Genomic DNA, 25,125 nt, shown 5'->3' with positions numbered 1-25,125 from the left:
AGCGACCCAGAGCAGTGCCAGAATAAATAAGAGGTTTGTGTAGAGAGGGACGCTGAGAGCAGTGGTTTTCCTAGTGAAAGCTCTTGAGAAACGGTGTCATTCACTCACTGACAGAAGCACGGGGAGCACTTTTGAGTAATGCTCTGCTTCTGGGCTTGCTGTGCGCAGCAGGAACAGCGATTTGGATAGAAGGGACTGAAACCTCTGGGGGGGGGAGGGGGAAATGGAAAGAAAGGAAAGAAAAAAGGATGCCTTGGTACCTGGAAAGGCTCTGGTGAGAACTAATGCAGCGGTGATTCTGAAAGCTGTTCCGGAAGGGACTGATCGCTGCACCTCCTCCCTGCCCTGCTGCGTGTAGCTGACGCTCAGCATCCTATGGATGTGGGAAAGACCTGAGGATGATAGCGCATCCTCACGGCGGGAGGAAGGGGCCGGGGAACCCCCCCCCTCCCCGCTCCTTTCGGCAGGGTGGGCGAAGAGAGCTTCGCCTTAGTGCCGCGGTAGTGACAGAGGGAAACACCCCCCGTGCCGAGGGGCCGGGTGCGGGCGGAGGGGCCGTGCGGCTCTGTGCGGAGAGCGGCGGAGGGTGGTGGAGGTGGTTGGCGGCGCCTCCCCCGCCGGCCCCGGGGGCTCGCGGTGACGCAGGCTCCCGGCGGGGCCCTCCGCCCCCGCTCCCCCTTTTAAATAGCGGCGAACCGCCGCTCGGAGCTGAGCCGAGCGAAGCGGAGCCATGGGGCCGATGGCGCTGCTCGGCCTCCTGGCGGCCGCCGCCCTGGCAGGTGAGCGGGGCCGCGGGCGGTGCCTGCGGGGGGGGCGCTGTCAGAGACGGGGTCCGGCGGGGCCCGTCCTCGCCGCGAGGGAGAGGAGGATTGAAAACCCCCGCAGGAGTTCATTTCATTTATATATAAATATATAGGGGGTGGGTGGCTGGCAATATTGGCGTTCTGACTGTGCGGCGCCCTGCAGCCGGGGATCGCCCCGCACAGCCACGCGGGCCGGGGGCTGCGCCCACGGGATGAGGGCTGCGGAGAAGAAATAGCCGATGGCCGAGGTCCCCGGAGAGGAAACTTGACGTTCTGGGTGCCGGGGAGGCTTGGGCGTTAGCGCTGAGGAGAGGAGAGCAGGTAGAGTGCCGTGGTCCTTCGGAACGGCGTTACTCCGGCGCTGCCGTCTGTTCGTGCCGTCGGGAGACAACTTTGAAGGAGCGGGTCTGCAGCTTTCATTAACAGCGGTTGGGGCTTTTATTTGTGTATTTTTGTGTGCAGCGTTAAATGTTGAAACCGAGCCGTGAAATTGAAATGGAACACAATAGGATGGGGCAGTTGCCTCTTGGTGTTCCTTCTGGCTCTCTTGTCGAATCAAATGGCAGCCGGGATCAATGAACTGAGGAGCTCACGGCTAAGGAACGCTAACTTCAGGAACTTTCTAGTATTCCTTCTCCAAATATGTTGAAGTTTCCAGGATCTTCCCATAGGAAAGATGTCTCCCTGAAATTCTGGTGACCAGTGGCACTGCATGGAGTCACTGGCAGTGTTGAGAACAAGGTCTGCCCTGATTGTGAAGATAGAGGCAAAAGCCATGTGAATTTGTTCTGTGTTATTTCCAAAGGCGTGAAGAGTCTGTGCTTCTCATCCTCTTCACTGATGTTCATCTCAGTGCTTTTGCAAAGTAAATTAATCTGATTGCAACTGCCTGGGCAGATTTGGTTCAGAAGCTTACCCAGAGCTGTCTGCATGGGCAGGGCAAGGCTTTTGTTTTCAGTGTGTTCCATGACTTTGTTTCCTCTGCGCAGCCCCGCAGCGGTACCATCTGCAGGTCCCCATAGGCTCGGTGGGTGGGTGCTCTGCCACCTGGCCATGTCAGCTGTGCTGGGTGGTAGCTTTGCTCTGCAGTCTGGGCACATGAGAGAGGGTGGCAGAGGTGCTAGCTGCCATCTACAGCTGGCAGCAGACTCACAGAGAGCTCTCGTCAGCTGGCACAGGTGTGAAGTGGGGTTTGCTGACTCCCCCGTGGGCTGCCTCTCTCAGATCTGGCAAAGCAGCTGCTTCACAGTGTTATTCCAGGCCCTAGAATGAATCGGATACTGATTTTGGCCATCTGCACAGGCTAATGTGATGTACGTCCAATACTGTTTCTTCTGATAGGGTTACAATAGTCTGATGCAGCTCTGTGTGCAAATCAGCTTTCATCATTAAACAAGCGCTTGCTTTAATGGTCATTAATCTAACTGTAAATCTCCTTGGAGAGATGACTTCGAAATGACAGAGCAAAGGCAGTCAGCTCAGCCTGACTTTATATTCATGTACCACTGACGTAGTGCCTGAGAGGCAGCCTGAAGTTGGCATCTCTAATAGTAAACAACGTTCAGAAGCTTGTCTGGTCCAGCACTGCCACACCACAGGACAATGCACCTCACAGGAGGGCTGCTGCGAAGGACAGAGTCACATGTTTGCCCTTGTACATGTCCTGATTTCTCATGACACAAGGAGCCTTGTCAAGAAGAGGAAGAGTGGCAGATGACTGCTTGTCACTAGTGCAGTGCCTCCAAGCCATGAGAAATGAGGAGAATATTTTTTTAGTGTGCTCAGATGGAGAATGCAGGCAAGTGAGACTGCAACAGTGTCATCAGTGTGTAATGCGGCAGTTATTTGCATAACTAGGTTAGTAAATAAAGTAACCTAAAACCTGCCTAGTTCAGCACTGAGTGCAACTAACACTGGGGGAGTGGATTGGCTCTGCATAGCACCATCTCCCCCATACACCACCTGGCATGCTGGGAGGATGGCTTGGTTAGGGATGCAGTGCTATTTTAAGGAGATCCCTTCTGTGCTACCCTAGCGTGGGTTCCCTTTTCTGTAGTTGTATACTTGGGCTGGAGAAGCACATTCCTACATGTGTTTCAGGGAGCAAAAATAGAAGACAGTGGGAATATCAAGAGAGCTGTTTGTGTAGTGTTCAGATGTTACACAGAGTCAGTGGAATTGGTGCTCAATATCAGCTTCCTCTGCAGATGGAAAAGAAGAAGAGTTTTGCTGCCACAGAAGTCTGAAGTTGCACACTCCTCCCCTTTGCAGGAAACTTCCTGGGGAAAGTGTCAGTTTTGCTGATCGGGTGTCCAATCTTTTGGCTCACCTCAGCTGCAGTGAGTGAAGAGGAATTTTCTAGGGCTGCATCTGCAAAGGTTGCTCCAAAAGTAACACCTCCTAATTTTGTCCGTGAAAACTGCAGCAGATGCAGAGCATGATAGCAGTATTTAATAGAGCAAATTCTGAGCTACAAAACACTCTTGTTCAATACAGTCACCATCATTAGCTGTGTATTTTTTTTATCAGTGATGAACAAAGAGTCCACGTGCTTCCCTTGTAACAATCTGCACCAGCAGAGGTGACCCACTGTTGCTACCGCTGAATCACATCACTCACCCCTTGCTGTGCTCACACCCACTGTTTGGTCTCCAGAAACATTCAGCAAGTGTTGGTGAATGTCAACAGATGCAGTTTGTTCAGCACTGAGGAATTCAGCTCCACACCTTTGCTCGTACACACTTCCATGTCAGATGTCTTTGTGTCGGCCTGCCCCTCTGCTGCCATCTGTCACATGGCAACAAAATGCAATGGGATATTGGTGGGAAGGTTCAATCTCTACTGCCACGCCACCGAACATCCTCCTTTGACATCCTGGACCAACATAAAGAAGCAGGAGGCATTACTTTCAGAGCAGCACCACTGATGCATAGTTTTTGCTTTCACAGGTTTAGCCAATGTGTCAAAATCCATGGACTTATTTACAATAGTAAATAGTAAGGGTGGTGAGGCACTGGCACAGGTTACCCAGAGAGGTGGTGGGTGCCCTGTCCCTGGAGACATTCACGGTCAGGCTGGAGGGGCTCGGAGCAACATGATGGAGCTGTAGGTGTCCCTGTCCACTGCAGGGGAGTTGGACTACATGACCTTCACAGGTCTCTTCCAGCTCTAACAATTCTGTGTTAGCGCAGTGATGGCAAAAGTAAAGCAACCTGAAGGTTTTGTTTACAGCAGGTTCTTTCCAAAGGCATATACGTTGGACCAGCAGTACAAGTGGTGTGGAGAGCTGTTAATTACCCAAAGTGCTCTTATGATTGAGACGAGTTGTACCGCTTCTATAATGAGTCTATAATAATTTATTTTTCTTCCAGGTGTCAGCACAGTTCCAGTGGAAAAAGACCATATGGAAGAAATGGTGAGTAGCTTGAAGTCAAAGCAAATTTCATAAAGTATGAGTCTCATGCTCCCCGGCATTCTGGCTCCTATTTTCTTTTTAAACTCTCAGGGAAACGTTGGGTTTTGGTTCTTTTGGCTGTTGTTTATTCTTTTTTTCTTAAGGGTAAGCTTACAAGATCATTAGTGATGTGAAGCTCAGAGTCGCTTTAGCTATCAGTGCGTTTGATGGAAATAGAAGCTGGCTTCTAGTGTCAGAGACTCTACGTTTTGCAGCTGCCTGAAAAAACGATCTGAAGTATTACTTGATAGTACGTGTAATCAGACTGTAAAAAGTGAAATGATAAATTAGGAGTAAAGTATGATAGTTGAAGATGTCTACAGTTGTTATGTAATGGCCTTTCTAATGCAGTCCTTGTTTGTTCCTTGGAAAGAAGTTCTTAACCTGTTGGATTAAATCGACTGGCTGCTCTCAGGAATTCTAATCTGACCTTAGGATCTCTCCACTGGTTGATTGTGTGGTTTTTACACTAGCAAACAGCTGTAAATAATTAAAAGCAGAGAAAAGAAAATCAGCCATATGTATATTTTTCTTGTCTCTTCCCATCAGTTACCCAGGTTGTCAACCTGAGGAGTGTCTTGGATCCAAAGATCTGAGTGCTTGCCCACAAGCAACAGCTCCAAACTTGAAAACCATTTTGGATGAATTTATACTGAAGAGCTACTTTGGTGGGCAGTTAGGAGTTAAGGTGGTTGTGCCATTTTCAATACATTTCCTCAGCGTTTAGAAGACTCTTCATTTTAAATGCGGAATACAAAAAGAGGTGCTGCAAAGCACATACCTGTCCAAGAAGACAAGATTTTCACAGAGTAAACTACTCAAATAAGTTTGTAGTGTATGTCGCTTATAATGGCATTTTTTAGCTTACCCAGAGCCCAAGCAGTACCTTTGTTTTGTCCTCATTTGGGTAGATCCTACTGGATAATCCTCATATTTTGGATGTATTGTGGTGGTGTTTTTGTGTTGTTTGAGACTCCTTTGTACAGAACAGGATGTTTAAAAACATAGAAAAGGAGCCTGTTAACTATATGTGTAATAGAGCTCATTAATGACTATTCTTGTTCTAACAGATGAGTGAGGAGCAGAGCACTTCTTACCCAAAGGCACTGGTAGAGCTGAGGGTTGCCCAAAACTCTTAAGTAGTACGCTAAGCTCATAACCATTAACCACGCACTTTAACCCTGAACAAGCTTCTCTCACTGGCTAGGTCAAAAGCAGGATTTCTGTTTTCACTGTGAGAATTTGTTGTCTGATTTTTGTTTCTCCTAGATAACAAGGTGCATAGTGGAAGTTTTATCCAATGCTCTGTCTAAGCCAAATGCCCCACCAATTAATCCTGAATGTAAAGAAATCCTCAAGAAGGGTAAGTAAAACCTTACCTGAACTCGGAAAAGAAATTTGATATTTGTTTACAAAGCACAATTTTCAAGAGATTAATGATTTTAATTCCACATGTAAGAATAACGTGCTGGAAGTTACATACAGACTTACAGTCTTTTTGTCTTGCCTTCTATGAGTCCGTTGTCTGAATTTAAGTTCAGAATGTCTGATGTTTCAAGTGCAAACAACATGAATAGTCAGGTTTTTTTTCCCTCCCCCAGTCTTAGAACCGATTCTGCTGTGGGCATTGAGTGATTTGTTTTTATTTCTAAGACTAACATGGAGCGAGAAGGGCAAGTTAGAAATATTCTTAAAAAAGAAGTGTTGTAGCATTAGGCTCTTGGGTTGGTTACACTGAGAAAGACAACTTTCAGGTGGATTCTGTCTAGTGTTGGAGCTGGCAAACTGATGGATCAGCTCATGTGAATCTGTTGCCTCCTAATTTCAGTGTCAGAATTCCCATTTCCCGCTCTTAAGTCTTTCTGGCTTAAAGAACAAGCAGTTGTATCTGGTAATGGTCAGTGATTCAGGGATCCTTGGCTGACACGTGGCTCTGCTTCAGCCACCTGCAGCTTCTGAGAGAACTTGAAAAGCTCTTGTCTAGCCTGGGAAGTCAATAGGTGCAGCCAGGTTCTGACCAGGTGCTGAATTCATCCCAGAGCATAGGAACTGGTTTCAGCTGACCTCCTTTTAAAATCAATAAGGTGTCCTGTGGCAACTGAATCCAAGCCCAGCTCAGCAGAGGGACTCTCATTTGGGTTGTAACCAGCCCAGAAGTGATTAAATTCGTTGTGCTGATTCCAGAGGTCTGGAGACATGTGCTGAATACTCCCTTTGGGAATCCTAATTTCTGATGAGCTTGTTCCTGCAGCTGCCTCAGTGTATAGATATAAGGCTGCACGTGAAATGTGGTTGACACTGTGCCATACTGCAAAATGCACGTATTCCTTCAACCCAGTATGTGTTTGACTACAGAATGATAAAAAGGCTCTTTGAACTTACCTACAAGCAAGAAGCAGTGATGAAACTAATCCATCTCATGCTTGTTTATAGAGGAAATATTGCATGGCTGTAATAGATTTATCAGAAAAGGATGAGTCTTGAGCTTTAGAGTTACATCTATTGGTATCTGTCTAAGCCCCGAGTTTCTGCTTGATGCTGAATGTCATTGGATGTCATGTGGCAGTGTTAGTTTCAGATAAGCCTGTCTACTTACCACCTTCTGGTAAACAGAAATTTGGTCATTGGAAGGAGAGAATAAGGATCATGTTTTTTATCGTTATGCAAATGTTCTCCATGAACATCAGATAATGAGAAGCTTTTTGTAAAGAAGAAGCTATTTTTAAATCTGTGAAGCTGTTGTGTGAACCTGTTATAATTTGCCATCTATTTCTGATGCTTCTGAGGCACAAGCGAGGTGGAAATGGCTTCATAGAAATACACAGTACTTTTGTAGTCAGTCAGACTTGTGTTTAGGATTTTCAAAGTAAAGGAAGGTGCGTGATTTGATTAAACATAACAATTGCGAGATAACAAGTTCATTTGTGTGCAGTCAGCTTAGTTTTACATTTGCTGAGAGCCTATTTTTACTGCTCCTCATATGGTTGGGTTTTGTTGTGGGTTTTTTTTGTAGCTTGAAATGAATGTGTCTTTTTTCTCAGTAAACAGATGTGATAGCGATGACCTGACATTCAAAGAATTGCAGATCTCATTGGTCCTTAATGGGAGCAGGAGTTAGGATAATTCTAAAAATGCAGTCACCAATAAACAAAAGAGCCAAAGAAGCAAAATGATTCTGGAAATTTCCACGGGACTTTGGAAATGCTTGACTGAATGATAAATAATGAATGCTTTTCCAGGTGAACGTACAAAATAGATGAAAATAACTATTTTTAAAAGCAGAACTTAAATCAGTTCTTTCCAAATCTTGCTGCTTTGAGGAGCCTGTTATGGATGTAAACTGAAACAGCATTTCACTGGAGAGTTGACTTTCTTCATTAGGCTGCTTTTCTTTTTTTTTGTTATAGGTGGTAAAAGTGACAGAGAGAGAAGCGAAGACAAACAGCTTGAAGTGGGGCGTTTGAAAGAGCCATCAGAGTTTGAAAACCCACACTCTGAAAGTGTGGAGAGTGAACAGAGCCAGGCAGAAGATGACTCTAAAAAGCGTGTGAAAGGAAGTGATGAAGAGAAGTTTCATCCTGGGGAAGGTAACAGCAAGGAAGATGAGGAAGGACACCACGTACCTGTTCGTGAAGAGAAACTTCATACAGAAGAAAAGAAACACTATCAGGAAATCAGAAGAGAGGAGAACAGCTACCGCAGTGAAGAAGAAGACAAAGAGAACAAGCAAAGTGACGGAGAAGAAGACCGTGCTGTTCTCAACAAGAAGTCTCACTCTGCAGGCATGAGCGCAGAGGAGGTCTCTGAGGAGAATGATCAACACCCCATGGGTCACTGGCATTCAGAGGAGGGAATGCAAAGCCCTTACAAAAGAATTCGTGAAGGTGAAGAAGGAGAGGCAGAGGAAGAAGGAAGTGAAAAATACCACCTGAGTGAGTCTAAGGGACGTGATTTCTCCCAACATGAGGAACATGAAGAATCTGATGAGAGTGAAGAAGTGAAGGAAGAAAAAAAGTCCTACAAACCAAAACGCTATCATGGGAAACACAGAATGGGTGATTCCTCTGAGGAGAAGAGAGGCCGCGGTGACAATAAAGAGGAACTAGCTGAGGAATCAAATGCAGAGGAGTCTCATCTCTGGGACAAAAGGAACAGCCATCAGAAACACCACCATGAAGAATCTGAGCAGCAGCATGAAGAGAAGAGTGGTTATCTTGGAAGGCATGGATCTGAAGGTACGGAGGAGAAGAGGTATGTGGGCCAGGGAAGTGTGGAGTACAGAGAGAGGTGGCAGCAGAGTGAAGAGAAGAGCCAAGAGGAAAATAAGAGGCATCACCACAGTGAAGAAAGTAATGAGAAATGGCATGAAGAGAGGAGACACCATTCTGAGGGAAGGGCGTATCATGGAGGTGAAAGTGAGGAAGAGCTAGGCAGGTATCACAGTGACAGCAGCAAGGAGAAGCAGCATCATGCTGGAGGAAGGTACCGCTTGTGGGACAATGAAGGTGAAGGGACACAAAAAGTGTACGCACAAGAGCACAAAGGGCAGGCCAGAACACACTACAACAATGAGGACAGCGCTGAGCAGCAGCACTACCCTGGTAACAGTGATGAGGAGGAAGAGGAAGTAGAAAAGAAGCATTACAGCAGTGATCAGATAGAAAATGAAGAGGAGAATATGGAACAAGGAGGATATGCAGAGAAGGAAGAGTACAGAAGCCGTCTCCCTGCAGAGAATGAGAAGAGAACCGTAGCATCCTACAGCCCTCTGTACCCACTTCTGTGGTGGAAGAGCCGGCACTTTGAGAAGAGGAACAGTGCAGGAGAGAGGCTTCCAGAGAGTAAGGAGGAAAGCAGGCCCACCCTGAGCGAGAAGAGTCTTTTCCCTGAATACAGTGACTATGACTGGTGGGATAAAAAGCAGCTCCTGAGCGCTCTGAACCATGGACGCTCTGAGAAGAGGAATCTTAGCAAAAGGAACAGATACGATATGAAAAGGCAGTACGACAAGATGGATCAACTTGCACAGCTTCTGAATTACAGGAAGAAATCGGCTGAATTCCTGGAGCTGTACAATTCTGGAGAAGACATGAAGAAACGTCACGTAATCAGGAATGACAAAGGAACTCTGAACCAGAGGCCTCTGACAGAGGAGGAGGTATGTGTACAAATGTTTCTTGGAAAAGGTAGTGGAAGCTGATTTTACATGCGTGCTTCTAAATCCATTCCCAAGATGGCTGCTTAACTGCGAGCGGGAAAAAACACAAAGAAGATTAAGTCATGTTAAAAGCCAGATCTTCACCAACTTAAAAATGTTGCTGTCTTAGAATGAATTTAGTGGAGCTACCCCAGGGCACAGTTTATAAAATAAAGACAATGTGCATCCTCATTAGCTTCTATCTGCTTCAAGACAGGGAGAGAGACTAAATTCTTCCTTTCCTCTAGTGTCTTTACAGAATAAAAGAAAGGTGCCCATTGCAACCGGAGCAGGGAGTAAGTAAGCAGGCACCAGTTGGTGTGTTGGGGTGTTTAATTCATGCAGCTGGAAAGAAAATCTTAAATGTTATCAAGGTTCAGCAGTGTGTTGGCTTGATATTCTGTCTGTAATTGCAGAGCAGATCTGGGCCCACACTCGTGTGCTTCATCAGTGCATGTAGTTCCCATGTATAGTGATTCCTCCAGTGAGAACAGTGGAGATTTGACAGGAATTGATGTAATTTAGCCATGTTTGCAAGTTACCACAGTAAGTGAGAACTGCCTGCATGACTGTTTTTCCCCTTACAATCTGGCAATTTGGAAGATTTCCATCTACTGCACACCGTGCTTGCTGCACACCACAAGCCAGAACCACTGTGAGCATAAGGTTGTGGTCTCCTAAGGAATGAGGGACTTTCACATAGGGAGATGTGACTTCATGCTTCTAGGAGTGGCAGCTGTGAGGTAGCAGGAAATCTCTACGAGATAATGGTTTTTATGGCTGAAAAGATCAAATAGTAGCTCAGTCCAGCTCTCAAAATGAGCAGCTTTATACTCTCCCCAGCACTAATTCGATTAGAAGCATGAATTTGTGTGAATCCCTGAAGCATGTGCTGCACTGCCATTCACTTCCCTGCCCCACAGCCTGTCTAGGAACCTGTACGTGGTAGGAGACAATCCTCAGAATCTATCTTTGTCTCTAGTTTTCATGCAACAAAACATTTGCTAATATTAATTGATGTGTTAAACGCCCTTTATGTTTTCACAGGCAAAAGAGCTGGAAAACCTGGCTGCTATGGATTTGGAGCTGCAGAAAATAGCCGAGACATTTAATGGCAACAGGAGAGGCTGAAGATGATCCGCTTTGGTGTTTCAAAGCTAGGTGTAGCTGTACTCACAATACCTGTATTTTGTGGTAAATTCACTGCCACTGGATTGTTGTTTGCCCTAAAAAACAAGAAATACTATTTACTGTCCACTATAGTGTAGTGATTTATAAAGCTGGACATGTCTTTAATTTGCTATTTTGCTATTGAAATTTGAATAGCGTGAATTTTAATATTATAACCTTTCATGCAAGGCAGATATTTTTAATATGCTTGTGGAAATAATTGTGTTGGTGTTCTTGGGAAATATATGTCTGAGTTTGAAATAATAAAAAGCATTGATTTTGGAGCAAACTTCCTCCTTGCTTATTTGACTCACTGGCTTATTTCTGTCTAAGCTCTATGAGGTGAACAGGTTGTGTGCAGAACATGTTGACTTGTGGTTCACTATTATTTCTGAGTTATAGGGAGTCTGCCTCATCCTGTTACTTGCCAGATAGCAGGAGCATGAAACGTAAGGAAGAATCCTGATACGTTTGCTGTAGTAACTTGGAAATGCCCCGTGAATAACTCAGTTCTGTAAATCAGTTGTTAAGGAATAACTTAGTTCTGTAAATCAGTCGTTAAGGAAACAAAAAGGTTGCAGCACCACATAGTGTGTGGTAGAAGCAGGCAGAGTAACAGCGTTACAGAGCCTGTGCCCTGTCTTTGAGTGATGGTTATGATACTATGTGAGTATCTCAGCAGCAGTAAGCTGAGAGCTGGGTATGTTCTGTGTAATAAACTGTACGGAATAACAGAGAGTGTGTGAGAGGAGTAATTTGGTAATCGTGTGATGTTACGAAGCAGTAAAAGAAACAATACCATAATTAGCTCAAATGACTCGATATCTGGGGTTCAATTTAATTTAACTCATCCAAATTTTTCTTTTTTGCAGACTTTCTGCTGTGACAATGCTTTTGTATCAGTTGCTTGTGTAACACCACACGCAAGAGGTGCTATACAAAGAACTCAGCTGAGCAACATTATCAGTAAATGTGCAGTATCCCTCATGCCACCTTAACCCATTTAATCCACCTGCTCATTAAAACACAAATATGCTCTCCATTTAACGGTAAGGCAACATGCAGAGAAAGTATTTGGTGAGATGCTGATCTGTGAACTGTCTGAGCATGGCCTGGGGGTTTTGGTAAGTGCTCTTAAACATTTCATTTCCTTTGGTTAAGGTATAGGAAGACCGCGACCACAGAGAAGGTGGTAAGAGATTTGACTTCAGCAGGACAGTGAGTTCACCAAACGTTTCCAGCAACAGTAAGGAAAGTTAGATCTGTCCCAGCTGCAGAAACACTTTGTTGTGTTTAATGTCCAACGCTCTCTGAAAATACTTACAGTACAGGAGATAAATATTGCAGAATGGTCACTTTTTTTCTGAGCTGGTGCAAAAGAAAACAGCTGTGCATGCAAAAGGCAACGTGTACGTGCATACTTGGACACAAATAACTTTAGTTGGAACACAGCTTTCTAAAATTGTGAGCCAAGTTCTCTACCTCATCAAAAGTTGTGTAGAACTTGGTGGGCAGCTTTAAGCAAGCCATCTTTGGTTTAATATCCCTGACCTTTCTGCATTCTTTACAAGCCACTGACTAAAATTAAATTAGACTAGTTAATGTTCTGTGCCTCCAGGAATAGAAGCTCTTGAATCTAAGCTGTGTGTACAGGTATTCAACTGTCATCTTCCCTTTTTCTCTACCTCTCTTTTTGCCTTTGAAAAGTTCCTTTTTACATTTGTTTTTCCAATTTACGCTAAAGATTTTTACAGGATACTCTCATTCTCATTTGTTCCAGATTCTGTTTACTTTGTTACTTTTTAAAAGGCTTCCTAGAGTTTCAGTCAATCATTACCTTACATTTCAACCTTTCCATTATAGCTTTTAGGATGGCATTGTAAGCATTTCAGCTGATCTGGGAAGGTTACGTCAAGATGGGCTGTTCCAATAATAATATAAGAAATGTTTCAACAGCATTAAAATTAATAATATGATGTATTTCACATGAAGTGCTTGATACCTGCTTTCTTACTATGGTAAGTAGCATTTAAAACATATGGTTCTCCTTAGCCCTAACTCTTACTGTGCAACTTGTGGTTCTGTGACACCCAAACACCAACCAGCTCAGTGCAGATGGCAGAGGAGTACCCATGGCTGCTTTACAGGTAAGAACTCCAGCAGTTTTTTTGTTGGTTTTTTTTGGTCTGTGCCTCCTGGCATACAGCCCTTTCCTCATTTTCCTGTCTTTCAATAGCGTTCAGGCTCCTGTCCTTAAACAGGCTGGCTCACAATTTCATCACACAGCAGGTGTTGGTTTGAAAGTCCTACTTTCACCTTCAGCATTCCTGTAAAGGAAAACTTTTCCAACCTCTTCCCTTAAAAATTGTTGGGGGGGGGAAGTTTGAGAAAGGCAGCTTTTCAAAAAGGAAAAATCACAGTTACTAAAAGCCACACAGCAGATTTCTGTTCCAGATGTGTGATTTACAATACTTAAACTGTATTAAAAGCTAATAAGGGCAAAGCACGACAGATGGCTGTATGTGCAGCAGTGAGGGTATAGAAGAAAGGGTGAAATCTACAATCTTCTGAATTTTTACTATATAAGTAATGAGAAAATCTTCTTTTATGAGAAGAGGGGGAAAAAAGATTGGAAGCTTCCAGAAAAAAGATACAAAGTTGAAGACAGGTAATTATACACTGTCATTATTCACTCAGGAAAACTGGGGCTGCTTTACACAACATATAACCCGTTTTTATTTTGAGCTAATAGTCTCCTAAAAGAACATTATTAATATAGAGAATTGTACAGCTTTATGAAGTCCGAACACTTGATCCCAAAGCTCCAAATTCCCGTCAAGTAACAACGTTCAAGAAGCTCAATCCTGCTGGATCTGGGTTCCCACATGTGCCTGTGGCTCCCAGCCAGGGGTTGGCACCAAGGGTATTTATTCCTTCCCTGAAGTCTCTACAGTCTCATTAAGGATTAAGCAATTTTTTCTCTTTAGAGAAATAACAAGAAAATAAAACTCATTAGGAAAAATATCCCACAGTTTAATTAAAACAGAAAATGCAAAGGTTAAAAAAAAAACAACACATGAAAGAATGGAACTGTAAAATAAATATATATACAGATGGCAGTTTTCAAAATGGTCACATCTTAGACATAAAACAACCACCAGGAAAATCACAGGTAACACCAACAACAAAGATAGTGTTGAAGTGTTTGGTATTTAGTTTACTAACATATGCTTTCCTCTGTATTCATTTCAGGAAACACTGAGGCATTATATAAAGTTCTGGAATTCATCTTCTTTTTTTATTGCTCCTTTGGAAAGAAAAATACTTCTCTGTATTAATCGTTTTTACTGCTTATGCTGCTTCCTTACATTACTCAGCACAGCAGGGCTCAGTGTCTGAAGGGGGAGCAGGTCACTACACAGAATGTTTTACCCTGATTTTGTTCTAGGAAAATCAGAAGCAAAATTACGTGTGTTAATTCAGACTCAATGTTTTAAAAACTACATAATCCTATCCAGTTTTGGCAACAAACAAGAAAAGACAAAGCATCAGTGAAAGCACTCATGTCCACATTAACTTTTCTTAATGTTTCTTTGAAGTTAGTGTGCTTTCAGTGTGATGTCTGACACAGGGTTGGCTTCCAACACTTTATCTTCTCATTCTGCCCACATAAACTTGTAAGGAGAGACAGTTCTCCCTACCATGTGATTCTGCTTTTTGTTGACTGATGTATGTATGACAGGTACTATTTCTGTGCTGTCAAGAGCATAGAAACTGTACCTGTTATTTTACTAACCACGTATCTCCTGAGATCTGAAAAACAAATCAATTCTCCCACTGTTAACAACAAGGGTCTTGAACTTTGCATCTTTTAGATGATGGCTCGTCCATCTTCAGTGCTTCTGAATTACTGGAATCAGATTTGCCTTTATCCAGCACAACGGTTATACCAGATAGAAGGTACCCCCCGCCTCCGCTCATTGTCAGTTTTGGATGGCTTCGATCTGGTAGCACCTTTAAATAGAACAAAGAAAACAAACTGAAGAACCAAGCAACTGTGAAGAGTCAAGCTCTATGTGCGCATCTAATGGCGTATTTCAGTTTACAGTATTTGTTACAGCCACAACGTTTGAAAAGTGCATTTACCTTGAAAGGGCAAAGTGTCTGCGAATCAGAAACCACCTCCAGAAACACCTGCTGGTTTTATAGCAGAATTACAAATTCAAGGCTCAGACACCTGGAAGTCTCATTAATGTGTTCAGAACTCACCTACTTTGTAAGAAACCACGCTGGGTCTAACATACCAGCAATCTTTATGTATCTACTGTCACTGTAAGACACAGCAGTGAGCTAACGCTTTCAGCTCCGCTGTTCTTTTCTGTAAGTCTTCTGTTTTGTTTCCTTCTTCCTTTGACTGCCCTCACAGGTCTAAGCTGGTTTATCTGTTTTCAGGAGGTGACGCTGTATTGTTCCTAGGCAGGGTTTCCTAATATTCACAAAGTACTGCACATGGGCAGAATAATGTGTGAACATCCATTTGTCTCACCATCATTCCTGACAGCCAGTAACTATGGCCACCCTTGCCTTAAGTCAGCCCCTGTATAATAAATAATTCCTTATGGACTCTAGAAACCTATGGATGAGGAGCAAGCCAATACAATGCAAGAACCTTGCAGAAGAGGCAAGCTGCTTAGAAATGAGGTATGCTTCTGCACAGTGGGGAGGGTTCTCCACATTTATACACACCTTGTTTGAACAAAGTTAGTCAACTCAGTACTTTTCACTGTTGGAGATGTTCCTAGACCTGAAATTCCTCCTTTAATTCCAGGAAATGTGTTACGTGAAGACACCAACTTTGGAGGTCATTACCATTCTTGCACTGCTAAAATCTTTTAAGCTATCCAACCAACTAGAAATTAATATTTTTGGTATATTTCTTGTATGCTATATTATATTAGATTGTCACTTAGTCATTATAACCCCTGAAGTAGCACAATTACGAACTTCTTTCAGCGTGCTGCCTTTCTATTTCTGCAAGCACTTCAGTGAATTGCTTTGGAAGCAGAAAATGAAGTATTTCCATTCAAAAAGTGTTGCCATTTTGCATCAAAATACTTCAAGGTATTTTCTCATCACACTCATGTAGACAAATGCATGAGCTTGAGCATAATTTCAATTAATCCAAAACACATTTCACTTCCCTAAATAGCATAATCCTTACCTGGTAGCTTCGTAGCCATGTTTCAGACAGCTTTAGGTTAACAACACCACCTCGTTCCCTCAGCTTTGTGTAGCACTCTAATAAGGGCTTAAGAAAAGAAATAATGGGTTATGTGGCAATATAACCTCAAGCTTACAGTAATAACAGGTAGAGTAACATGCTCCATTTACCTCTTTATATTGGCAGTAGACAACAAAAGGCCGCGAAGGAGCAACAAACTCCAGTAAAGACAGTAATAGAGGAGTAGGATGAAACTTACTGGCTACAAGTAAGCTGTAAAAGAAATTTCATGCACATTAGTCTTCTGCTTCTTAAAGCCTATTCAAGCAACGTTTTCTAGTTAGCACAGAGCATCAATTACCCTTTAATGTTGCTCATCAGCGTGTTTTCATGGCTCTAACAATTCCCCAAATATAAAAACAAATTATTTCCTACTGGCATTATTAGGAGGATAAAAAGCTTGTATACAGTACAGCCTATTGAACACACTGCAGAAGCATTCCTTTCAGCTATTCTGAACTCTACAATAATTCTTACAACCCCAAGAACTTTAGTGCTGCTTTTATACCCTATGACAGCTGTTAAAATATAGCTTGCTTTCTTTTGCTGCTAGTTGTTCCTTAGAATGCAGCTTCAGGCATGATTCTTTAAACTCCATAATCTTCCTTACATAAATATTTAAGTTGTTATTTAAAGAGAAAACAATTCGTGAATGGGCACAACTAGAAATCTGTTTAGAAAAAAACTTACATTCTTGACAATCTAGTCTTCGTATTTTAATCTTTACCTTAATTTTAGTTATCACAGTGTAACTTGTGCTTACAGATGCTTAGTGTTCTGTATGGATACCCACAGTCTTAATAAATAAAGTCACTGTTAAACCTGAAAGGGTTAAGATGGTCAAGAACAGTTAAGATTCAAGTAGTTAACAGGTTGTACTTGTGCAGAAAACAATTAAACTGCTTCTCCACTGTACAGATATATGAGAGGACCTTTCAATCAATAACTGTTCTCCAGGGGAACGTACAGCACCAGATGCTTCATCAAACTTGCCTAATAAAATGCAGGTAAAGATATTAATTCTTTTTTTAAAAAACACAAATTAGGGATGAAAGAGGCATTTTGCAATTGTTTGCATTTTGGTTTTCTATTGGACAGATCCTTTGCAGTCTCCAGGTTTCCCTCAAATCCAATCTGCAAAACGTCTGTGCTCAGTAATGAGCCAAGTGGACCATGAGGAAATAAGACTCCAAACCGTATTCCAGAAGGGTCTGAGTACTGTACTGACACTGAAAGGAACTCTGCCAGACAACAGGAAGGTAGGAGAGAGATGAGGGGCAACATGAGATGTTCTTTCATATGGCAGCAGACGTTGCTGTCAGCAGGTAGTCGGCTCAGTCTCAAAATTAACATAGTGGACAAGAGAGGAGAAGGGAGAGGTGGATAAAAGATGCAGAAGGTACAGAGAGGCTGTGTGGTCTAATTCTGAACACAGGGAGCATCTATAATCCAATTCCCACAAAAAAAATGTGGTGATCTATCACTGCCCACTCCCTTATAAAACAAAAACTGCATCCCTAACAGATGCCTTCCTTCTTTCCCCTCAGAGACACGCATCTTCTGCCTTGAACTCACAAATGAAACGAACAAACAGGTCTAGTACAAGTATTCCTTTACCATATAACAGCAGAAAAGAAATATAAATCTTAATGTGGAAGATACAACTACAGTAAGTAGTAAATGTTGTTACAGTCAAGGTCTCAAGAAGTAATCTCCTAAAGCTGGTGCTCATCTTCACCTAATTACTAGTTTTTCCTTACTCTGACAGTGTCTTAACCTTTCTCCCTATCTGCAACATTAGAAGCTTTTACCTTTCCCATTTCTCTCCCGCAAAACAAAACAAAATCTGGACTTCCTCACTTGCTATTACTTCCACACCGAGTTATTAGTTTGAAGCGCTTGCTTTATTCCATCCAACTTCTCCTGCTTTAGCAGTACATACTGCATGCTTGTTGAACTAAACAAATGCAGGGCTATACATGGCAGATGACTACAGAGAGGGGCACTGCTTTCAAGCACCCAGAAGCTTCTTTCCCCCACCCCCCACCATATTGGACTTCCTCAAGCAAGTACTCCCTTCACATATGTGATATATTACACCCTTCTTGCTTTACCAACAACAAAAAACAAACAAAAAAGAAACATTCATTTTCAATTACTTGTACAAGAGAAGTGCACTAAAATACAAGCAAGCATTAACTAAAATACTTTGGACTAAAAACAAAGATTAAAAGATGCACATCCGTTGGTTTCCTGAGAAAAGCAGGTCTATTCCAGTGAGCCACCATGTCAGAATTGCTTTGTTTTACAGCACGTGACTCCATTTCTGACTGTACTCTTATAAGGAAAGATGAATATGAATGCTATTAAATCAGTGTTACTTAATTAAATCACCTCAGCATTTGCTTTCTCATTTCATGATAAAGGTACAGCCTCAAAGTGCTTTTATGTTATTGTGGGGCTGAACTGCTAGGAATATGTTTGTTATATTTTTTTCTAAACTTCTGATATTGAAATCATCAGGGAAATAATTTGTTGGGAAAAAAAATCATGGCTAATGCAAGTAAAATGAAATTAAGTGACTTTTGTTGTTCTAAAATAGTTTCTTTTTTTTTATATAAATACTGTTCTAATTTAGTGAGCTTAGGAATCAGAAGAGAATCATGTGATTTTTATCTGCAGTTCTTTAGTATTAAATTCCATCTGGATTCTGATACTGTAGAGTGAAACACACCTATTTTTTTTTTTACATCACCATCACTTTTAGATCAGGAAATCTCAAACCCTTGAAGTGATGAAAAAAATAAGAACCAGGTGAGAACCAAATGAGACCCAAGGCACATCTGGCTTGGCTGCTAACTACTAAATATTAAGAATTAACATATTTCTAAAACAAAGCTTTTATTCAAAGAGCAGTGATTTTCTATAGATGCACTTTAAAGAGAGCAGCTTTCTGACTCACCCATCTGCATTCCTCTCTCTCAGCAAAGCAGCAGTTTCTGTTAGCTTTTTCCTTCTCTCCCATTGTTTTCTTTGCTTTTCTCGAACCTTCGAACAATCAAACATGTTGTGCTTTAACTCATAATCACTACTGCATCAACTGCATTTTTGTTTTATGCACCTTAGACGGCTCAATGTAAGGCAAGTTTTAAACTCAGTTTCAACACCTGAGTAAGCTATACTTCAGCAAGCCTGAAATCAGCAACTCTGTACTGACATCATAAAACTCAAATAGCCATAATCAATATCCTTACGTTTTCTTTGTTTTCTCTTTCTTTGCTCTCTTTACATTCTGCATCCTCAGAGTTAGCATCCATTGTTTCCTGCTCTTCTGTTTGGTTGATCTCCATAGCTGTTTCAGCAGAAGATTCCTCTTCTGTTCCCTGTACAGAAGTCTGCTTCTCGTCAGCCAGTCCATTCATTTCTTCCTCTGTTAATGTGGCGTCTTCAGGTTCTGAAGGCAGAGTCTCCACAGACAGCGTCCCACAGAGCAGACTATCTACTTTGCTGAGAGGAAACTCATGAAGATTATTGAAAAAATGTTTTGGAAATCCAAAACAGCTGGTGGCAGCTCTAACGGGTCCCCCTCCTGGATAAATCTGGGTAATGGATCCATAGCCTACCAAAGTGAAAAACGTATTTTCAAGTAGTTCCTTTTAAAAATAACAAAACCAAGAGTATTTCTTAAGTTTCACATTAGCCCTCATCTTCTGTGTTACTGCGTGACTCACCTCCCATTCGCTCCATCACAGCCCCCAGCACAAGGCCTGCACATGTTTCCATTACAACCATCTTGTTGCCGGCACGGACATTTCCTAAAGTAAGCATCTGAGCTAGAGTGTCATAACGCAAATGGCTAGAAGACAAAGGGTTTCAAGAAATATCAAATCTGTTTTCTTAGGATCAGACATATAGCTCAATAGAGGCCAGACGGAGGAGGATGGGGAAGGAGAAGGAAAGAGGTGTGAGAAGCCTTGGATAAAATAAAAAGCAGGTAAGAAGCAAGAGACCTCTGGGCATGCAGAGAGCCACTGCCAGAAGGTCATTTGCAAAACAGCAGTGGCAGAAAATGGTAGAAGCTGATGCTGCATGCCAAGGAATATTTTTTTTCCCCACAGCAGGAGCATATTGATTTATTTTCTATACCACATTATTTTTCATTACGTTACAGTCCTTCCATTAACAAGAGCGGTATATACTCTAGAATAATACTAAAATACTTTTTCAAAAATATCCGTATCTTCGTTATCATTCAAGAAGAGAACGAAAGTAAAAACTTACCTAATTTTGCCAGGTTCCCTTGCATAATACATCGTTGAAAGAATGCGAGTGGATGGCTTTACAATTGTAATAAGTGCCTCGTATCTGTAAGAAGTACACAGCAGTAGCCTCACTTCAAGCACAACAACATCAGGAACTAGTAAATATTTTCCACATTTTAAAATTCACTTACTTTTTTCTCTTCTTCTTAATGTATTTATCTTGAGCAAACTCCGTTTTGTCTCGGAACGTTGTACTGTTCTCTATTAACTGCTGAACAATTTCCTTAGAAGAGACAATTGGTACTTATTACAGCTGGTAATGGGTTAGTGGGTGTTTTTGTTTGCTTTTTCAAACAAGCACAAAAAATATCATATACATTCCTCTACTGGAAAAAAAAGCTCTACTGACATTAATGGCAAAGTAAATTCTACTAATCAGCCAGTGACTACTTCAGCTCTAATTGTGAAGCCTCAGTACCCACATATTTTTATCTCATGCTGAATATGAAGGAGACTACCCTGCTCTCTGTAGGTGATTAGCTGTCTTTAGCTACACTGTATTTAGAACGGGGTAGTTATGTCTATTGTTAGTTACATATATTCTGAGTTCTCAGTTTGACTTTCACCACTGGGTACAGCCACGTAAAACTACATCCTTGAACAAAAGAAGGAACCTGATGTCATAAGCAGTATTTACTCAAATCTAACTCCTCCTCTGGGTCTTTGACTTCAGCATCTCTCTCTCCGAGGATATCTTTTGCATATATTTATATTTTTTTTCTCTGGATCACTTTAGTTTTTCCTCTCTATTCTGGCTATTTATCAGGCATCTCCCTTGCCCCACTTAATTACTTGTGTCTTTCAAATTGCACTAGTCTTATGCCACCTCCTTGCAGGACATCAGATTCTCCAGCATTTGCTGAAGTAACTCCTAGTACTTCCTCCTCCTCCTCTACCATCCAGATCTTCCCAGATTTCCAGTTTTTGTTTCCAGGTCTCGTTGTAATATCCTCCCTTTGCCAATCCAACTTCTCATGCTTTCAGGTTCCAGCTGGAGCGATCATTAAGACCTCCAACAGAAAAAATAACAAGCTTTCGTTGTTCAGCTTTGTCTTCATGCCTACAAGCTAATAATAAATGCTGCACAGCGCCGTTTTGGATGCTGTGATCAAAGTAGTTGGACTGACAGAATTCTATGCTCCTATTAAACATGCATGAAGAGCAACAGTGTAATCTGTCCTAATAAGAGTTTGGAGAGTTTGGTGGTAGGAAATGACAAAAGGAGTATTTTCAGCACGGACAGCGTATCTCCCACAGTGCCTTGAGAATTTAGTCCAAAATACAGTGGTGCAAGTAGTTTTCACATGCTACTTTTTCAAGCCTTTAAAAGCTAAAGATGTGTTATTAAGAGGGTGAATCTGTGCGTATTTTACCTTATTCTTGGAAGAACTTAAACATGGTGTCTACTTTTTTTTCCAGTAGAGTTTAGCAAGGAAACCAGAGTAGGGTAAACATAACAAGCTAAAAGGAAGCTGCAGTACCTTGCAGCACCCCAGGAATACTACAGCTTAATACCACACACTATCCCTCAGAATATAGGAGGAATCTGGAAAGGTGATGGGAAAAATCAAAGCTTTATTTCACAGAGCAGCCATCTCTCAAACTAAGCCTGCAGGGTGGGCACTGACATTTTACATAGCCTGATAGTGACAGGCCAAAGGAGAATGGCTTTAAACTAAAAAATAAAAATAAAATAAAAATAAAATAAAAATAAAATAAAAATAAAATAAAAATAAAATAAAAATAAAATAAAAATAAAATAAAAATAAAATAAAAATAAAATAAAAATAAAATAAAAATAAAATAAAAATAAAATAAAAATAAAATAAAAATAAAATAAAAATAAAATAAAAATAAAATAAAAATAAAATAAAAATAAAATAAAAATAAAATAAAAATAAAATAAAAATAAAATAAAAATAAAATAAAAATAAAATAAAAATAAAATAAAAATAAAATAAAAATAAAAAGGGAGATGTAGTCTAAATGAGAGGAAGAAATTCTCCATTCAGGATGGTGAGGCCCTGGCACAGAAGTTGTGGTGCCCCATCCTTGGAGGCCCTCAAAGCCAAGTCAGATGGGCCCTGGACAGCCTGAGCTGGGGGAAGCAGCCCTGCTCATGGCTGGGGGTTGGGCTGGGTAGGCTATAAGGTCCCCTCCAACCCAAATCATTCTGTAATCCTATGGTGATGACAAAGACATGCCATTCACATACACATATTCAAACTTTACCAGACATTCACGGAAGGATAGTATCTATTGCTGCTAATATAATGGTCTAAAATGAATATTCAGAAATCTCAGTTCACAAAGTAGACTATTTTAATAACCTCTATTATGAGTACAGTAGATGTACAGCACATGCAAAGGACATAAAGAAAAGACAGAGTGACCTTCTGCCACAGAACTAATGAGAACTAACAGAAAATGTCAAAGCTATCAGACTCATTAGTACATTCTTATCAAAGAGAGAACACCAAGAGAAGCACAAACCATGGAAACAGAGGAAATACCATTCTAAACTCCGCAGACTCATCCATTATTAAGCTGGCAAAAGCAAAACAGCTGCTCTGAACAGCAGCAACAAACAGCAAAGCGCAAAGATGAGATGAACTTGATGTAAGCATGAGCAGTTTCTTATCTTTTATGAGAAAGAATAAACCAAAGATGAGAGAGAGAATTTTGGCTGACAACGTCTGCAGAACAGAACATGCTGCAATGGCTGCATAACATTTAAAAAGGCCCCACTTCTTCTGGATCAAGTGTGGGGTAAAAACCAACACCTTTTCTAAAAGAACTGATCTCTTGGGGATATTCATAGCTTTTGAGGTGCAGATAAAACACCTGCATCACTGTTTGGTAGGCACCAGCCTAGAGGCACACCAATAGTACGCTCGTTACATAGTGTCATTAGTTAATGATTATGTGTTTGTCCATAATCCTTCAATGCATCTTTGATACTTTTATTATTGTACAATTTTAATGTCTGATATATAAAGGTAATATTTTGAATTTTCTAAGAAACAAACAGAAAAAAGTGATCACGTGAATTATATTTCCTTAGTGGTTTATATTTATCTTATGCCTATTGCATTCCTTTATATGTTCATTGCGACTCTTAATACAGTAAAAATTCACACTTGACTTTCTACTGATAAAGTTGCCAACCTTACATGAAGTTTTCCCAGAAAACAGCTTTTGCACTTCTGTCAAAGCAGATCTTTAAGAAAAACACAACTCAGGCAGAAGAACAGAGAAAAAGCACTGAAGTCTACGCGCCATTAAAAAGAATAGCCTGCTCCATAAACTGAAAGATAACCATCAAGGCAGCACAGAAATGACACCAAAACCTTATTTTTACCTGTCCTTTAATACCCTTGTCCTTCAAAGCCTTTATGTCATCATGAGTCAGTTTTTGAGACTTTCCATCGTCAACTATGTTACGATTATCTGTACCTGCTTCTTTTGTTTCTAAGAGAAAAGGACATAGATTTGTCAAATCTAGCTCTGAGTACTTGTCAGTTGGAGGAACATGATTTAAGTGTCACAGAAAGCAGCCCTCTGTGTTAAACCCACATGCTTTGTGCTCTTGCCAAGAAACGTGTAAGCAATCAATCAACATGTAAGATACATCTTTCTCTATATATTCACCCAAATTAAGATTCAAATTTTCTCCCGTATTAAGAAGTGTATTTGTTACAAGATAACTAGAACAGCAGATCAAGGCAAAAACATGCACTTTTATGACAGAAAGAATATAAGGAGCATAATTTAATGAAAATTAATAGAAAGGTTTTCTGCTGTTCTTAACAAAGCATAACTCTTTGTACTTTTTTCTCCAAGCATCAATCTGTAATACCTGTGGGAGTCTCTTCCACCTGTCGCTTTGGCTGAAGGTTTCCATCACTTGTTACTTCAAATGTAGTTCCATAGGCATGTCCAATGGCGTTGTCCAGATAGAACCACTGCTTCTCAAAATTAATTTTTCTGAAATGAGAAGAAAGCTTATGATATTTAAAGCATCATTTCAGCCACATCTGAAAGACTGAGTGACAGGATTTGAAAACCCTCAAAATCTGGAAGTCAATTTGATATACGCACGTCTTAGCTTTGCCTTTGAAGCAAACCAGGACAAGCATAAAAAATGAAACGCTAGCTCCTATTAAGCACAACACCACGTTATGCTGAAACTGGGTAGGAAAAGAATGAAAAACTCGAATTCAGCATACAGCGTGAGCAACGTTCACAAGATCACTGAAAAATAAAACATAGGGATAGTAAAACACAGGGATATAGAACTTCAACCGTACAGCACTGCTTTTGAAGCGAGAAACAAAGGATCCAACCACAGATAGTGGCACGTGTTCTCAGCCTACCCTTACTCTCATCAAATGGCAGAAAAATGACAAATTAAGACAAGTTATTTCATTCCCTATAGCAATACTTTACTTTATTCTTTCTTCTAACTAAAGAACACCTCCGGCACCTGATTCTGCTCAGCATAACGCCTCTCAATAGCCAGCAGTCCCAGCCCCGCTTCCTAGGCCTTTCAGCCTGCACTCAATGGGATGCCAGCCCAGAACAGAACTAAACGCTGGCTGCGTTCAGCCGCAGGACACGAGACGGGACTGGAGCCTCACAGGCTTTTAGCGAAGGGTCTCACGGCGCCACAGGGGGATGCGGAAGGATGACAAAACAAACCGGACCGGCACCCACCCACCCAGCCAGCCATCGCTCACCTCCGGCGCAGCACAGGCACAGCTTTGAAGACGTCGCCCCGCTTCAGCACGGCGCAGTCCCCATCGCAAATCCGCGGGCTCAGCGTCCGCTCAACCGCCATGGCCACCGCCGTGCCCGCCGGAAATGTGCGCTCCCGCCGGAAGTCCGCTAGTAGTGCG

At 41.6% G+C, this 25,125-nt stretch overlaps 2 protein-coding genes across 4 annotated transcripts; one reads left to right on the top strand and one right to left on the bottom strand.

The window, feature by feature from the left end:
• Positions 1-611: 611 nt before the first annotated feature.
• On the top strand, positions 612-11,358 carry CHGB (chromogranin B). 2 transcript variants are annotated; one of them, XM_072333738.1, is made up of 5 exons: positions 612-779; positions 4,175-4,218; positions 5,527-5,620; positions 7,665-9,415; positions 10,502-11,358. In XM_072333738.1, the coding sequence occupies exons 1-5, from the start codon at positions 731-733 to the stop codon at positions 10,583-10,585; spliced, it is 2,022 nt and encodes a 673-aa protein (XP_072189839.1). In that variant the 5' UTR covers positions 612-730; the 3' UTR covers positions 10,586-11,358. The 2 variants fall into 2 exon arrangements, with proteins under 2 accessions (XP_072189839.1, XP_072189840.1); XM_072333739.1 differs by lacking the exon at positions 612-779 and adding an exon at positions 788-1,124.
• Positions 11,359-13,636: 2,278 nt separating this feature from the next.
• Positions 13,637-25,124, bottom strand: TRMT6 (tRNA methyltransferase 6 non-catalytic subunit). 2 transcript variants are annotated; one of them, XM_072333740.1, is made up of 11 exons: positions 24,967-25,124; positions 24,087-24,214; positions 23,589-23,698; positions 20,359-20,450; positions 20,187-20,270; positions 19,637-19,761; positions 19,160-19,524; positions 18,868-18,953; positions 16,016-16,118; positions 15,846-15,932; positions 13,637-14,638 (listed from the first exon to the last, which is right to left on the bottom strand). In XM_072333740.1, exons 1-11 carry the CDS (start codon positions 25,065-25,067, stop codon positions 14,465-14,467), a joined length of 1,455 nt encoding a protein of 484 aa, XP_072189841.1. In that variant the 5' UTR covers positions 25,068-25,124; the 3' UTR covers positions 13,637-14,464. The 2 variants fall into 2 exon arrangements, with proteins under 2 accessions (XP_072189841.1, XP_072189843.1); XM_072333742.1 differs by lacking the exon at positions 23,589-23,698 and having other exon boundaries at positions 24,967-25,105.
• Position 25,125: the final 1 nt, after the last annotated feature.

Source organism: Excalfactoria chinensis, chromosome 3 (assembly GCF_039878825.1).
Source record: "Excalfactoria chinensis isolate bCotChi1 chromosome 3, bCotChi1.hap2, whole genome shotgun sequence".
NCBI classification, from domain to species: domain Eukaryota; kingdom Metazoa; phylum Chordata; class Aves; order Galliformes; family Phasianidae; genus Excalfactoria; species Excalfactoria chinensis.
Note: the sequence above shows the minus strand (reverse complement) of the source record. Positions and strands in the feature narration are given on the sequence as shown.